The 17,165-nt window shown below is 40.0% G+C and overlaps 1 protein-coding gene across 1 annotated transcript in view; it reads right to left on the reverse strand.

The window, feature by feature from the left end:
- LOC111842587 (voltage-dependent L-type calcium channel subunit beta-1-like) overlaps nt 1–15,004 on the reverse strand; it is a 93,038-nt gene extending 78,034 nt beyond the window's left edge. Inside the window, exon 1 of the mRNA XM_072712754.1 lies at nt 14,739–15,004. Within this exon, the coding sequence (XP_072568855.1) occupies nt 14,739–14,834 (96 nt within the window). The 5' untranslated portion in view covers nt 14,835–15,004. The remainder of the gene's footprint in view (nt 1–14,738) is intronic.
- Nucleotides 15,005–17,165: the final 2,161 nt, after the last annotated feature.

Genomic DNA, 17,165 nt, shown 5'->3' on the forward strand with positions numbered 1-17,165 from the left:
GGATCAATGGGAAATATGAAAGGCAATAAATGTGTTTTCACCTAGCCGTTTTTACCTAGTCCTAGTCGTGAAACTACACTTATGCATTTATTGCATTTATTCATCTTTACAAGGCACAGCAGTGTCTTAAGATGCCTGAAGTGAGCAAACCTCCCTTCTTCCATCCTCACATTGTTCTACAGGGGCACCATAGAGAGCGTCCTGACCAGCTGCATCTGACCAGCTGCATCTCCGTTTGGTATAGCAGTGCCAGTGCTGCAGACCAAGAGACTGCAAAGGATTGTCAAAACAGCTGCGAGAGCTTTTTCCCAAAAGCCATCAGACTCCTGAACACACTACCTGCCCCCCTACTCCCACACACACACATCTGAATTGTCAATTGACTTTGTTTATGCACTTTGCACTTTACACATGAGTCAATATGCTGCTTCAGGGCTACATGCACAAAACACACCAATGTTACAGGTACTGGACACTATATTGAAATGCTACTGACCATACTCACACAAAATGAAAACATAATTACTCTAGACTATGCTTATATTTGTCCTCCACTCTGCTGATGGAGGCTGCTGATGCAACATTTGCACAAGTCCTGAATGTTAAAATATCCTCAGTACTTAATTGTACATACACATTTTTGTTATTTCTTGTTTAGAGTCCAACCATTTTCTGTAGCCGTTTGTCCTATTCACGGTCACAAATAATTACAATTATTTGCATGTTTCTTTCTATTCACAAGAACCTTTATTATTGTAACCTGTATAAAATGGAGCCACGTCACTTCGTCTCACTGAGGTGAGATATGGAACATGTGCTGATTACAGCAGGTTGCTATACTCACCACACAACAAACCACCTCAGGGATGAGAACCTGAGCGCTGCTGTGTGATACCTTAGCACCACACTAGTCCAATGTAACAGTGTGAGTTTTTTCAACTAACCAGTTGAGTATAAAGAGTCAGTCACAGAGTACTCAACTGGTTGGTTGAAACAAAATCTTGGTCTGGATTTGTTCTCTGTGGACCTGAAATCTCCACCTCTGCTAATAACTTTAAAACTGTTCATAAAAGTTTAACTGTGTCACTACACTGCTTGTATTTCAGTTTGTTGAAATACATCTGCCCTCTCCTGGTCTGGTGGAATATTACTGCATGCACTGACTGTGACCATCCACATCTACAGCCAAATGTAGCATGAACACAAGCTGCTGTGCAGACGACCATCCACAGCCCAAAAGCACACAAAAGTGCACATGGAAAAGTATGAACTAGGCTTTAGTGTTTAGTGATTATGACCCTAACCTGCGTCTTGTTATTCCTAGCCCCAGTGTTTGGTTATTGTCAATGGCCTGCCACTGCTTCTTGTTTAGTCCTGTTACCTGTGTATATATGTGACTGCCTTTGCCCTTTGTTAGTTAGTGCATGTGATACCTGCCAGTGTTTCTATGTGATCTTTGTACATGGTTTTGCTTGAGGTCCTTCTGCTTGTCCTCACGTGTAGTTCCATCTCTTGTTTATCTTTGTGTAACAAAGCTTCCTCTGTTTTGACCATTGTGGTCCCTTTTGTTTCATGTTTGAGTTCTGTTTTAATACAGTTCTTGTTTGTCATAAGCTGTACTATGGATCATCCTTCCAAAATACCCTGCCGTGACAACAGGTGAGCGAAATCCAAAACTTATGTTACAATCTGATACACCAATAATACTGATATTGGTCATATGGTCTGGCTCATTTCAGACCACAGATACCCCTCTGTTGGGGTGCCTTCAAAAAAACTTCACTTCAATTAATTAACATCAAATATATCAATTTATTAGTAAATCACTTTTTTAAAAAAAATTTAAAAAGTGGCAAAATGATGACAATACAATGACACTGTTATAAATAAAGAAGTGTACTGAATTTACCAACAATAAACTATAAATTGTAAACTGAATTCTACAGTTTTTTCAGAAGTCTACGAGACGAACCGCTCATCACTAGTACTGATGACCAAGGATTTAACTGAGAGCCTACACATGCACACTACATCCATGGTCCCCCCTGAAGTTGTGTGGAAGAATACTGTATGCAAGTGAAAATATGCAGGCTATAGTCCCAGCATAAGCACTCTTTACTTGACTGAGTGGTAGCTGAAGAAGCAATCACAAAAAATAATTTCACTGATATCAATGCTCTGAAACTGTGCAACCAGATCGAAGTATTTGATCCAGCCACCACTACTATGTACAGTATTCATGTTCATAAACGAAAGATACAGCATATGGTTGTGGCTTTGGTATTGTTTTTATCCTTTAATCAAAGCATTTTTAGACAATATATTTTCCAAGTTCTTAAGGTGCCTGCTAGGGATGCTCATATAGACCGTTAACCGAAATAATGAATTTTGACCGATTATTACTATCAGTTAAACGGTTTAAAATGTTTTTATATACATTTTTTAAATTATTATTATTAGTACAGTAGTAGTAGTATAAAGTTTTGCGGCATAAATATGCTAAACATACGCTATTTGTTAACTCATGGGGCGTCATCACGTGCAACCACACGTGCCTTCAGACATATTTTGGCGGGCAAGCAAAAAGAGCGAAAAGAAGTACTTATTCTTTTTATTTATATTAATTTGTTTTTCCCTGTTGTCGGAAACACTGCAGGTGCGTGAAAATTTGACGATGTGCGAATCCAGATTCTGTTCTTGATATGTTCTGTGTTCTGTTGTTCGCACATGTTAAAATAAAACTGAAAAAAATGTTCGCATATTTAATCAGACACTCCTCAGTTCTATTTTCATTCGATTCTAATTTAATATTCTAATCTGATCAGTTAACGATTAATGTTCGCATAACGAACGGCGGTTGTCGGTTGAGAAAATTAATCGAAATGAGCATCCCTAGTGCCTGCGATTTTGCGCAGGTCTGGAGGTCAACTCAAATTATATATTTTTTTTTAATTAAGCTTTAGCTAAAACCTGCTTATTTACAGCTGACTGATGGTTGTGGTCTGAGTGCACGATAAAACAATTTATCGAGTGACCCTGAAAAATACTGCAGTCTAAAGAATATATTATTACAAGCCCCACATCTCTAGAAAAAAAGTGATGAGATGAAATTCTCCTATAATAAACATTGCCAAGGTCGACACGTTACATTTCACTAACCGGCTACTGGACTGCTATGGGCAAAATTTGCCAAACAGGGAGGCTATGTCACGTTCAGGCAAAGGAGGCGAGCAGGGAAGCAGGCGATCGTAGCCAGGAAGTCAGGTAAACTGGGTTTAATTCACCACGGACGGACATCGACGGACAATACAACGATGACAGATCTGGGGTACACTGACTTAGACACGGACTAAATACAAGACACAGGCTAAGGGTAACGAATCACAGGTAAGAGACAATCAGGGAATCACACGAGGTAACGAGGTGGGCGTGGCACACATCGGGAGCGGACGGAGCGGGGCGTGACAGGCTAGCAACCAAATATCAAAATAACTTTATTATAGAATTATTATAGAATATTCAGAAATTATTTCACACCCCATAGTTTCAGAATAACCTGTACCAAGACCTAAAGAATATGTGCTCACAAGATGTTAGGCTCTATTTTCGCAGTTCGCAGCTCTATAAGAACATAAGAACATAAGAAATTTACAAACGAGAGGAGGCCATTCGGCCCATCAAGCTCGTTTGGGGAGAACTTAGCTAATATCTCAGAGTTGTTAAAATCTTATCTAGCTCTGATTTAAAGGAACCCATGGTTTTAGCTTCCACTACAATAGCAGGAAGACTATTCCATACTCTGACTACACGCTGTGTAAAGAAGTGCTTCCTCAAATTTGTTTTAAAATGTTCTCCCGCTAATTTCCACTTATGGCCACGAGTTCTAGTATTTAGACTAATATTGAAATAGTCATTTGGCTGAACAGCATCCAGACCCGTTAGAATCTTATAGACCTGAATCATATCCCCCCTTAGTCGCCTTTGCTCAAGGCTGAACAGATTCAGTTCCGCTAACCTCTCCTCGTAAGACATTCCTCTAAGACCAGGAATCATTCTCGTAGCTCTTCGTTGCACCTTTTCTAAGGCAGCAATGTCCTTCTTGAGGTATGGTGACCAAACCTGCACACAGTATTCTAGGTGGGGTCTTACCAAGGAATTATATAAGCGTAACATCACCTCCCTTGACTTAAACTCCACACATCTAGAGATATAACCCAACATTCTGTTCGCCTTTTTTATTGCTTCCCCACATTGGCGAGAGTGGGACATGGAAGCATCAACATACATACCGAGATCTTTCTCGTAATCAGCTACCTTTATTTCAGTGGAACCCATAAAATATCTGTACTGTATATTTCTGCTCCCTGCATGGATTACCTTACATTTATCTGTGTTAAATTTCATCTGCCAAGTATCAGCCCATTCGCTAATTAAATCCAGATCCCGTTGAAGCCTCTCTGCTGCTAGATTAGTATCTGCTACCCCGCCCACCTTAGTGTCGTCTGCAAATTTAACCAGTTTACTATATGTATTCGTGTCAATATCATTAATGTAAATTAGGAACAATAGTGGTCCTAAAATTGAACCCTGCGGTACCCCACTATAAACGGAGGCCCACTGTGACATAGTGCCTCTAATAACTACTCTCTGCTTCCTATCAGTTAGCCAGTTTTTGATCCAAGCTGCCACAGGTCCTAAAATTCCTGCAGCTTTAAGCTTTAACAAGAGCCGTTTGTGGGGGACAACATCAAAGGCTTTCTGGAAATCTAAGTAAATCACATCGTAGGCCTTTTTGTGATCAATTTCACTTGTAGCTTCCTCAAAGAACTCAAGCAGATTCGTTAAGCAGGATCTACCTCTCCTAAATCCATGTTGGCTATCCTTTATAATGTTATTTGCATCTAGGTAATCTACCATTTTCACTTGAATTATAGCTTCCATTATTTTTCCAGTAATGCAAGTTAAACTGATTGGCCTATAGTTTGCTGGATTACTTCTATCCCCTTTTTTGAATATGGGTGATATATTAGCATGATTACAATCTGATGGTACCACACCCGCAGATAACGATTTCTGGAATATTAAAGTCAAAGGTTGTCTAATAATATCCCTCATCTCTTTCAAGACTAAAGGTAAGATGCCATCAGGCCCCTGCGATTTATTTATTTTGAGTTTAGCTAGGCTTAGCATCACATCAACCTCAGTTATACATATATTGGTTATAGACGATGCTGTATTCGTATTAATGGGCGGTAAGTTACTTGTGTTCTCTATTGTGAACACCCTTGAAAAATAATCATTAAACTCGTTTACCATATCAATTTCATTATCAATTATAAGGCCCTTACTATCCTGCAAATTAGTGATTTCAGCTTTTAGTGCTCTCTTAGAGTTAAAATATTGGAAGAAACCTTTACTGTCATGCTTAGCCTCCAATGCAATTTTTCTTTCTACATCCCTCTTTGATAGCCTAATGTCATTTTTTAACTCTGCCTGTAGACTTAGATACTCCTGCTTGATTTTGAAATCATTAGTTAATTTCCAGTTGTGGAACAGAGCCCTTTTCCTCCTGACTTTATTCTTAATTTCCTTAGTAAACCACCTTGGTTGTCGTTTCCTAGATTTAGTTTTGCTGGAAACAGGTATGAAGTCCTCTTGCACTTGCAACAATGTGCTTTTGAAAAATTCCCATGCCTCTTCAACTGTTTTGCTATTTAACTCTGTCCAGTTTACAGTTTCTAATTTCCGTCTCATACCATTAAAGTTAGCCTTCCTAACATTGTATACTTTTAATTTAGACTTTGCTCTTCGGACACTAAAATTAACCTCGAATTTAACCATGTTATGATCACTACCGTACAATGGGTCTAAAACCTCTAATTTTCCAATCCTATCCTGGTTATTACAAAAAACGAGATCAAGAAGGGCTTCTCCCCTGGTAGGAGTATTAACAAACTGAGTAAAAAAACAATCCTGTACTAATTCCACCATCTCAAGTTCATTTACAGAAGAGCCAGATACTGTGTCCCACTGTATCCCAGGTAAATTAAAATCACCCATAACCACCACATCATTTTTATTACTCATAATCCTGATATCATCATATAATATTCTGCTTTCCTCTACAGCTACATTAGGTGCCCTATAACAAACCCCGACAATTAGGCCATTTGAATCTTTAGCATCAAGTTTGATCCATACAGCTTCTGAATTTTTATTTTTATCAGTGAGATCCCTTGCCTGCAAGTTTTCTTTTACGTATACTGCAACACCACCTCCCTTCTTGCCTATCCGGTCTCTACGGAACAACGTATAACCATCCATATTATATTCATCACCATCATTGTCACTCATCCATGTTTCAGTTATTCCTATAATGTCGTAATTGTCTGAAGAAATTAAAGCCTCTAAGTCATTAATTTTGTTTCTAATACTCCTAGCATTCAAATACAGACCACTAATGGTAGGCCTTTTACAGTGTCTACTTTTAATATTTATTTGGGCTTTCCGTCTCTCCCCACATAAATTCATAACTGACCTCCCTGCCCCCCCAGTCCCTAGTTTAAACATTCCTCAACTATTCTGCACATACGCCTCCCCAATACACTGGTTCCCCTATGGTTCAGATGCAACCCGTCCGGCTTGAACAGGTCCCACCTGTTCCAGAAGGTCTTCCAGTGCCCCATAAACCTGAACCCCTCTTTCCTACACCACCATTTTAGCCACGCATTTAATCCCCTTATCTCAGCTAATTTTGCCTGACTTGCACGTGGCACGGGAAGTATTCCAGAGAATACCACCGTGGATGTTCTGCTTCTAAGCTTATCCGCGACTTCTATAAATTTATCTTGCAGAACAGCCCTTCTGCCCTTTCCTATGTCATTGGTGCCAACATGCACCACGACCACTGGATCCACCCCGGCTGGGGCCAAAAGCCTGTCCACTCGATCTGGAAGGTCCCCTACCTGGGCACCAGGCAGGCAAGACACCGTACGGGACCCTCTATCACGGGTGCACACATAACTATCTACACCTCTTATAATTGAATCCCCTACTACCACAACCTCCCTCCTACTGGGGTTAGGTGGCTCCTTGGTGCCCAAGGGCCCACCTGCCTCCCCAGTCTCTTCCGGCTCTAAAGCTGGAAGCACCTGAAAGCGGTTAGAAACCGTTACTTCAGGTGATGCCGCCTCTGTGAACTGTGTACGTCCTTTTCTACCTCTACGACCTACGTTCACCCAGCTCTCTCGACCTATCTGTTCGTCATTCTCCCCCCTCCCCGCTTGTGACGTACACATAGTCTCCCTAGAAGGCGTATTAACTCTCTCCTTTAACTCATTGCTATGCTGGATGAGAGCCAGTCGCTCCTCTAGGTCACGAACCTGGACCATGAGTGAGTCAACTAACCCACATCGCTCGCAGACGAAGTCCGACTGGACGCAAGCATCCAGAAGGGCAAACATCTTGCAAACACAACACTGAGCTGGCCCCATAATTACCTAACTCACTATGTCCCCGTCCTTTACTCCCAGCCCAGTATATTAATAGAGAATATTTAAACTTTTAGTTGATCTAATTAATTAACGTATAGTTAAAACAAAGTGCCGAGTACACTAAAACACTAAATTAACACTTGCGTTAAATCGGTACTTTATTATAAATTATCCGGCAGCGTCAGCGATAACAACCTTTAAATTTTACTTTTAAAATAACCAAATTTACAATTACTTACCCGAGATTAACTTCCTGCTGAACCACGTTTAGCTAAACTAAAGCGAAGTTGCTCTAGGGAGGCCAAAAAACCACAAAAACCCTCTCAAAGCAGGCTACTGCCGGAGCGGGAAAAAAGTGGAAAATGTCCTCCCGGCCCCGACCGGCGACCGAGCAAAGCTCCGGAGCAACTGACCTTTTAGAGTTAATGTTACCGATGTTCGATAATATTACCCGCGGGTGTTTGATGCGAAGGACGCAAACAGAAACGCCGCTCGCACCCGCAGCTGTCGGTAACACTCACAAGGACAGACAAGTACACACGTAAAAATAAGAGTAAAAAATGAAAACAACAACAACCACCCACGTAACCGTGCTGGCACACAAACGCTCAAATATACTTTACAGATAATTCAAATCAAATCAACCGCTTCAACAGGCACACAACACAACACAAGTGCACACAGCAACTACACCACTCCCGATCAGTACAGCAATCCCAGCAGCCTCTACAGCAATCCCAGCAGCCTCTTGCCAAGGCCTTGGACGTGTTATCCTGGCAGTTCCAATTTTGCTGGCCTGTTGTCTTAGTTAGAATTTTGGAATTGATAAAGTGTACATTTTTGGTGTATATTTTTATCCATATAATGTTTTACTGAAGTGATAAGATCCATCAAAAACCAAATAGGGTAAAAAGAGGAAATAACAACAAATAGATTTATCCTGTTCACGAGGATAAGCGTCTAATCACATCATTTCTTTGCTGTCACTAAGTGCATTTTTTTTTCTCAGAATTTGAACACATCTTCACTCATTAAGAACATAAGAACATAACAACAACCTTTGTATCTGCAAAGTTTGAAATACTTTTTGATCACAAAATCGAGTATCTCCTACAGCTACCGTTTCATTCAGCTGCCACAAAGCACTGCTGCTTCATTTTTGGGGCAATTTGTCTGAAAATGAAACCAAGTGTAGATCTTCATCCATAAAATGTTTCTCTGGATCCATAAAATGCTGGCTGCTTTCACCTTTCCTTTGCTGCCACTAAGTGGTGTTACTTCAACTTTGGGAGAAATAAGTCTCTGCAGAATGGAGTAGTGAGTGTATTGAAAGGTGGGTGTCACAATCCGCTCCGTTCGATCCCGATGTGTGCCACGCCCCCTCATTACCCACGTGTGCTTCCCCGATCGTGCCCAGCTGTTCCTTGTTATTTCGGCTTGTCTTTTGTATTTAGTCTGTGTCTGAGTCAGTCTTCCCCAGATCCGTCATTAATGTTCGTTAATGTTTGTTGTTGCCTTGGTTCTGTCTAGTAAAATCCGTTTGCCTGCACTTCCGGCTTCGCTTGCCTGTTTGCCTGCTCGCCCGCACGCACGAAACATGACAGTGGGCATGGGCAAAGGTGACGTGTGAAATAAAGCAAGCGTGTCAAAAGGTTATTTGTATTGCCAAACATTTTGTCAATACACATTATTTCAGAGAGACCAGACATTTACCAGACATATAGGTCAAGCAATGACTATGATTAACAGATATCTATAATTAAATGCCTGTTTCATATTTGTTCGTATAGCGTAAGACAATTCCTATGTTTGTTTACACTTTCTGTCATACTTTCAAAAAGCGCAAAGCAAATTATAGGCATGGTTCTACTCTCTTTGCCACACTCTGTGTCCGAATTCAAGGGCTGCAGCCTTCTAAGGCTGCATTCAAATTTTTATAATTAGTAACTTTGGTGATCAGTGATTATTGTTGACACAGCACACAACAACAAAAAGTGCCCTCTGCATTTAAACCAATATTTGACATAGCAGGGGACCGTTAATTCAGTGCCCGGGAAGCAGTACCTTGCTGATCAGGGATTCAAACCCACAGTCTTTCAAATACAAGTGCATTTCCCTAACCATTAGGTCACCACTGCCCGAATTTGATGATGGAATGCATCACAGAGGTGGACAAGTACATACCATTTTGAAGGCTCCAAATACAGTCTAGAAATGTGTCCTTCTTTTCCCACTCCACGTAGGATGCACCCAATGGATCCATTGCAGCCCAACATATCCCAAGATTCATTGAGCAGAGATAGAGTGGGTGTGTCCTGACTAGGTGATAGGAGTAATGCTTCGGGACTCAAGGATAAGGGCAGGAACAGCTGGTGACGCAAACAGGAAATTATCCATAGGCCAGAGATGCCACAGCTTCTGTTCTGGTTGACATGCCCACTAACCTTTCATCATGCCCATAAATGTTTTAGTACTCCCACTTCCCTTTTGATACACCCATTATTCCAGTTTGCATAAGTCAATACTTGAATTTCAGAGTTTTCAGTCATAATTTCCAGTTCCTCACCCCTATAAGGTGTCAACAAAGTTTGAGGAAAAACCTTGAAATAATATTTCAGTTATTGTTCTACCAAGATCCTGCCCTTTTCTTTATCATTATGTGGCACTAATTCAATTTTGGGTTAATTTGTCTCAAAAACTCAAAAATTCCAGTTCATCATATAATGATTCTGCAAAGTCAAATACTTTTTCAACAATATCTCTCTGCAGCAGTGGCAGACCAGTCCCAAAAGATCATGTATTCCCCATTCATGGAACACAGGGAGTGAATGACTAGATGTCACTTGGATGAGTTGTCATACTGGTCATATTTACAAAACCAGAGGGTGCTACTTAAAAGCTGAATACAAGTTTTGTGCATCTACGTTGTCTGATGTAATGTTCTGTCTGAGACAGGCCAGCAATGTTGTGAGCTGAGGTGAGCACAGATTTATTATTTTTTACACTCTAAAGTCGAAAACTTGAACATTAACTTGTATACAGTTTTTTCCTTCTAGTAAAGTATGCCCTGAATTACATATTTGTTGCTTGAAAGAATGTGGAGTCTTTGCCAAGATACTCCCTGCCTTATCTTGTCCTGCCCCGTCATTTCCCTGTTTGGCCAGCAGGTGTCACTGGCCATCCTGTTGCTTTTCCTGTGTTTTTAGTGTTTCCTGATGTTTGAGTCAGGGGTGGGCAATACACTGGTGTCATAGTCATTACCGGTGTGATTGTGTGCCATGAAATAGATTTGCACTGTACTGGTAACAACGCCAGAAGTCTACAGTCTAATTATACAACAGCCTATTTACACTCACCTAAAGGATTATTAGGAACACCATACTAATACGGTGTTTGACCCCCTTTCACCTTCAGAACTGCCTTAATTCTACGTGGCATTGATTCAACAAGGTGCTGAAAGCATTCTTTAGAAATGTTGGCCCATATTGATAGGATTGCATCTTGCAGTTGATGGAGATTTGTGGGATGCACATCCCAAAGATGCTCTATTGGGTTGAGATCTGGTGACTGTGGGGGCCATTTTAGTATAGTGAACTCATTGTCATGTTCAAGAAACCAATTTGAAATGATTCGAGCTTTGTGACATGGTGCATTATCCTGCTGGAAGTAGCCATCAGAGGATGGGTACATGGTGGTCATAAAGGGATGGACATGGTCAGAAACAATGCTCAGGTAGGCCGTGGCATTTAAACGATGCCCAATTGGCACTAAGGGGCCTAAAGTGTGCCAAGAAAACATCCCCCACATCATTACACCACCACCAGCAGCCTGCACAGTGGTAACAAGGCATGATGGATCCATGTTCTCATTCTGTTTACGCCAAATTCTGACTCTACCATTTGAATGTCTCAACAGAAATCGAGACTCATCAGACCAGGCAACATTTTTGCAGTCTTCAACTGTCCAATTTTGGTGAGCTTGTGCAAATTGTAGCCTCTTTTTCCTACTTGTAGTGGAGATGAGTGGTACCCGGTGGGGTCTTCTGCTGTTGTAGCCCATCTGCCTCAAGGTTGTGCGTGTTGTGGCTTCACAAATGCTTTGCTGCATACCTCGGTTGTAACGAGTGGTTATTTCAGTCAAAGTTGCTCTTCTATCAGCTTGAATCAGTCGGCCCATTCTCCTCTAACCTCTAGCATCAACAAGGCATTTTCGCCCACAGGACTGCCGCATACTGGATGTTTTTCCCTTTGCACACCATTCTTTGTAAACCCTAGAAATGTTTGTGCGTGAAAATCTCAGTAACTGAGCAGATTGTGAAATACTCAGACTGGCCCGTCTGGCACCAACAACCATGCCACGCTCAACATTGCTTAAATCACCTTTCTTTCCCATTCTGACATTCAGTTTGGAGTTCAGGAGATTGTGTTGACCAGGACCACACCCCTAAATGCATTGAAGCAACTGCCATGTGATTGGTTGATTAGATAATTGCATTAATGAGAAATTGAACAGGTGTTCCTAATAATCCTTTAGGTGAGTGTATAAAAAATAAAGCATTTTATTTTCTTCAAAGCTTCAGTTTTAACCTGAATACTTGTCCTTATATAATATATGCAACCAGATAGTATATGTTATCTACGTTGATTTTTCTATTACACACTCTAACAGGGCATCACGATAGCAAATTAGCAAATTCAAAATAAACAGATTTTGTGTAATTACACACACAAGACATACTTTGGCTTATGCAGCCCTTTTTTGGGCTGATGTGCCATTAGCGTTAATAACAGCAGCGAATCTAACACTCAACCAAAAAGCCATAATGTTCCTAACTGAGTGGCTGCTCTGTCCTGAAACCGTAAAGCTTAAAAGTTTTCAAATGCAGTACAGTAGTACCTTGGAACACAAACTTAACTCATTCCAGAAGGCTGGTCAAGTTGTGATTTGATCGAAGTCCAAGTCAAATTTCCCCATAAAAAATAATGAGAATGAATTTCATCCATTCCAGACCACCCATGATGCCTATTTAAACTTATCTACTTACCTAATGACAAAAAACATTAACAATCAACATAAAACTAACGCACACATGAAAAAGCACACATACAAAAGCAATAAACGTGAAATAAATGACAATCCCATACTCCGAAGCGAAAGCAGACACACGTGCACCACCTTAAAGTCTCCCCATAATTTCCTAACTTCTACAGTTACTCTCAACTACTTTACTCTTTGGTTTGCTGCTATCACAGCTTACTTTCTTAGGGGTCATGATTATGACATTTACTAAAAGTACTGTAGATAAAGCACAAAAAAATTCACACCAAACACAGGAACACAGCTTTCACAAGGCGAACTCGGTGGAGAGGAACCGCGGGACTGAGAGCAATTCATAGGTATCAGCATCCCAGTAGGTCTGTTTGCCTTTCTTTCAGCCCATCGGAGATGTGTCTCAATCTGTACAAGTTTCAGTAGGTGTTTTTTTTTTGCGTGTTCTGAGTTTTCGGTTGAGTGTAGCTGGGCCTTTTCTGTAGTTAAAAAGCATCAAACTTGAATTGGTTGTGTTTTTATTTCTTGCATTATCAGGTGTGACAACTTACTTACTTAATGTGGTATGTTATTTAAACAATATGATGTATTGATCCCAGGATATATAAAATACAGTGACAAGTATAACAAGAGGTCTCCCCTACAGTTAAGGGGAATTAACATTTGGGTGAGTCTTTCTTCATTGTGCTTGGGACTGGAGCAAGGTGTGCTGTATGCGTCTCCAGATTGTGGGTTCAATCTGTCAGTCCAGCAGTCAGTAGACTGTGTGGGCATATGATTGTAGCAGTCACTTCGACCAGTAACCAGCATGGCAATGAATCACCACAGCATGCCTTGTGAACTACATAGGTCTCATTTCGGTGGGGTGGTTTGCAGGAGCTTATGTGCAAACACCCGGGGGGCTTATGTATGATTCATGGCGAGTTCACAATTAACAGAACAAATCTGTCGTGGTCTGGATTACACAACACAAAACAGCTGGTTACGTTTGATTCCTTTTAAAATGAGCGCACACTTTGTATAGGGTGGAATCTTTAAAAAAAAAAAAACATTGTATTAATAATAAAGAACATGAGATATTCGTATGGTTAACATAATAAATGTGACTCGTTAGAGTGGAATCCGATGTAAAGTGAGTATACGACCTAGACTTACATATGGAATATATATATATATATATATATATATATATATATATATATATATATATGCATAAATGGACAAAACCAAACAACCCAAAACTACTGCGCCAAAATGTTCCCACATAAGTATGGAAAGCAACATAAAACAGTAGGCAGTGATGTAAATAGAAAATAAAAAGTAAACTGATGTTTCTTGTTTTCATGCCAATTTTGTATTTGCAAACCTAACGATGTTTGTGAAAACAGACACCACTCCATACCAGAACAGTTACTTCATAATTCTGTCTTGGATTATGGCATATGCCTTCATTTCCTTAAAGAATGGTAGCCAGGTATGCCCACGTTAAATTTATGTTAAGGACGTTACTGCTGACTACTATAATGGCCTTCAAATTCATAACCGTTTCTCCACAATCAAAATCCCACTTGCGAAATAAAATTCAGCAGCTGCGTATACATACAGTATAAGGTTAAATAAGTCTTTCCTCAAAGGGGGACAAGTGTTGCACTAAAAAGCTTTCCTCGGTGAAGATCCGTGGTCCTATACTATACAACACTGCCAGGCCACTCCTATACAGTAACAGTGTGTACTTAATTGATGATAATCTGAAACATAAAAAGAACATCGCTCACTGCTATGGCTCCGCACTGCCTACGCCATCATACGTAAAGATTCAGACCAAAGCAACAGTTTAACAAGGTTTGGGGGAAATATGGTAAATTAAAAGGGACGCAGTTTTAGTTCCCATTTCTGCCGAAAAGACAACCTGCGACGCAATCGTGGTGAATTCATCAATATCCACAAGGATTAAAAAGAAAACATTAACTGATATTTTGAATTATATTATGTGGTGATCTGGTAAGATGTTAAATAACCGCTGTAAATTAATTTAAACTTTATCTATCACAGTCGCTGCAAATGATTTTATGTTGATATCTAGAAAGCAAACGTCTTCATAAATAGCACTTTTCATGAGTTCTCACTATGCATTCCACGACCACCACCGAATCGTTAGGTTTGTTGCAACTCCAATTTGTAAGCTGGCTTCCTTACCTGTGAACCAGGATTATCAAAAATGTCCATCTGGATCTCTTGGGTCTCTTGGGTCGAGGTTGAAGGCGTCGTAGACATACTACTTTTTTGTACCATTTATTTTATTTTAATGTGACAGATTATTATTCTACGTATTTTTTCGTTTTCTTAATATTGGTACTGTTGCCAAAACATAGTAAGGTAATTATGCTTTTATAATATACTGTCCAGTATTATTTCTTCTCCCATCGCTTATTACTGCACAATAGTCCTAACCATCACGCGGACAATAAGCCACAGACCGGAGCCGTGGTCGGTGAGTCCCGCCCCTTTAATAGTTCCCACCTTTGCACCAATCATACCTCAGCACAGTGGAACGAACACGATATAATTGGACAGACCGAATGACTGTTTAATATTTCGATGCCTAGTGCATAGCGCATGAAGGTAACTATTTCTTATCCATGTAGCAGGCCATCCATCCATGGCTCGACATGGGTAGAACATTCATATAGGGCCAGTCAATAGATGACCAGAACACCAATGTCTGTAGGGGCACCGACTTACCAACCAATTTCACTTTGCCTCGGACGGGGGCGACGGCGGTGATACTCGCCTAGGGCGTCACATCGGCTAAGACCGGTACTGCATTCAAACAACACATGCAGAGCAAAGACGGGATTCAGACATTTATACCACCCAGAATATGTATTACATTACTTGCCACCCATTGCATTACTTGTTCAGCAGACACTTTCGCCCAAACTAATGTGCAAGTGAGAATCAGAGTGCAAGGTCAGCCACTCCGTGGAGCAATTATATCTAAAGACCATACCTTAAATTTACTCACCCGACCACCGTACTGTATATGTAGATGTATTTTCACGGTGTATTTTACAAGTGAAATTATTTTTAACTGATAATACTCATAAAATAACTAAACATTATACTTGTAGAAATGGGAAAATCATACAAAATTTAATAACACTGTAATAATCTGAAGTTACTGTAATCTACAATATGCTGTCCCTACACTCATATCCTGCCCTCTTAACCAACCTGTGGTAGGCCTAAATAATACAGCAAAAAGCTATAGGTATGGTTTGTAATCCTACAGGGATTTTGGCAAAACAAAATATCAATTAGAGCATAAAACTGGAGAAAACACTTGAAGTACACCCTATTTTCATTAAAAGGGAACTAAAATAAGTCTATATTGTGTGAGTTTTGTCCTTAATCATTTATTAAACATTTTAATTTATTATGAATCAACATACATAGATACAGGTTTTTAGGTCACTTCATTTTAAACTTTTTTTTAAAAGGAATGTGTGCTAAGTCAACTGCTTTAACTCTTCCTCTCAGTACAGAGGCTTTAAAGAGCCGATTGATGTGAGCCCTCTGCATCTCGCCAGAATTACAACTAATTAAGGATACTAAATTACGCCCTCTTCTAGATAAAGTAAATATGTAGAACCTAGAACAAACAAGCTAGTCCATCTTATTTGTGCAATAAATATTCTTGCGCAATGTAATGTCCCCCGTTTTCATTTTTCTGTAAGTGATGTCAATCCTGAATTTACGCTGATCACACTCATAATTATTCTGCAATTTAAGTAAATGTGGTGTTTTTTATTCTGCTTAGTAAGTAGCAAGAAATCGATGGCAGGTTTAATTTTTCCTTTTCAGATTCTCCTCATTTTAATGTTTCCACTAAATATTTTAGCAAAAACATATAAACATTGATTGAACTGTTTATACGAATTTTATAAAAAGGCAAAGAGTCTCTGTAATAATTACTCTTATCTCTCAAAGGGCGTGGTGCTTGTAAAACCACATTTTAATTGTCCTCTATACCATATAACAAAATGGGGTGAAAATCAATAGATTATGTTTCATTTCTAAGGAACATTATTTTAAAATTCTATTAAAATGAGGACAATGTGTGTCTTAGTAGGTAAAGCCTCTGTGCCTATGACCAGAAAGTCCCCAGTTCAAGTCCTAACCCCTGCAGAATAGCTGCATGTTTGTGGGCCCCAGAGTAAGGCCTTTAAGGTAACATGATTGTTACCACACAGTGCACAACAGCAATATGTGCCCTCTGCATTTAACCCATATGTAACTGCGTGCCCTAGAAGGGGGAAGCTAACTCAGCACCCAATGAGCAGTGCTTGGGGGTGGTACTTTTTCCTGGGTACCTCAGCAGCAGGGATTTGAACCACCAATCTTACAATTACAAATGTGCTTCCCTAACCATTAAGCCACCACTAGTGCATGATATCTGACCCTCGACTGTGACCCCCACCAAGCTTGATCTCACTTGCATGTGTGTCTTTATGGGATAGGCGAAAAGAGGGGTTAATAAAGTGTCACTATCCTATTCTACATTAAAACATGAAATTCTACACTAACATCAAACTTCTGTTCATTTTAAGCGCGTGGCATATA

The sequence above is a fragment of the Paramormyrops kingsleyae genome, chromosome 5 (assembly GCF_048594095.1).
Source record: "Paramormyrops kingsleyae isolate MSU_618 chromosome 5, PKINGS_0.4, whole genome shotgun sequence".
Taxonomy (NCBI): domain Eukaryota; kingdom Metazoa; phylum Chordata; class Actinopteri; order Osteoglossiformes; family Mormyridae; genus Paramormyrops; species Paramormyrops kingsleyae.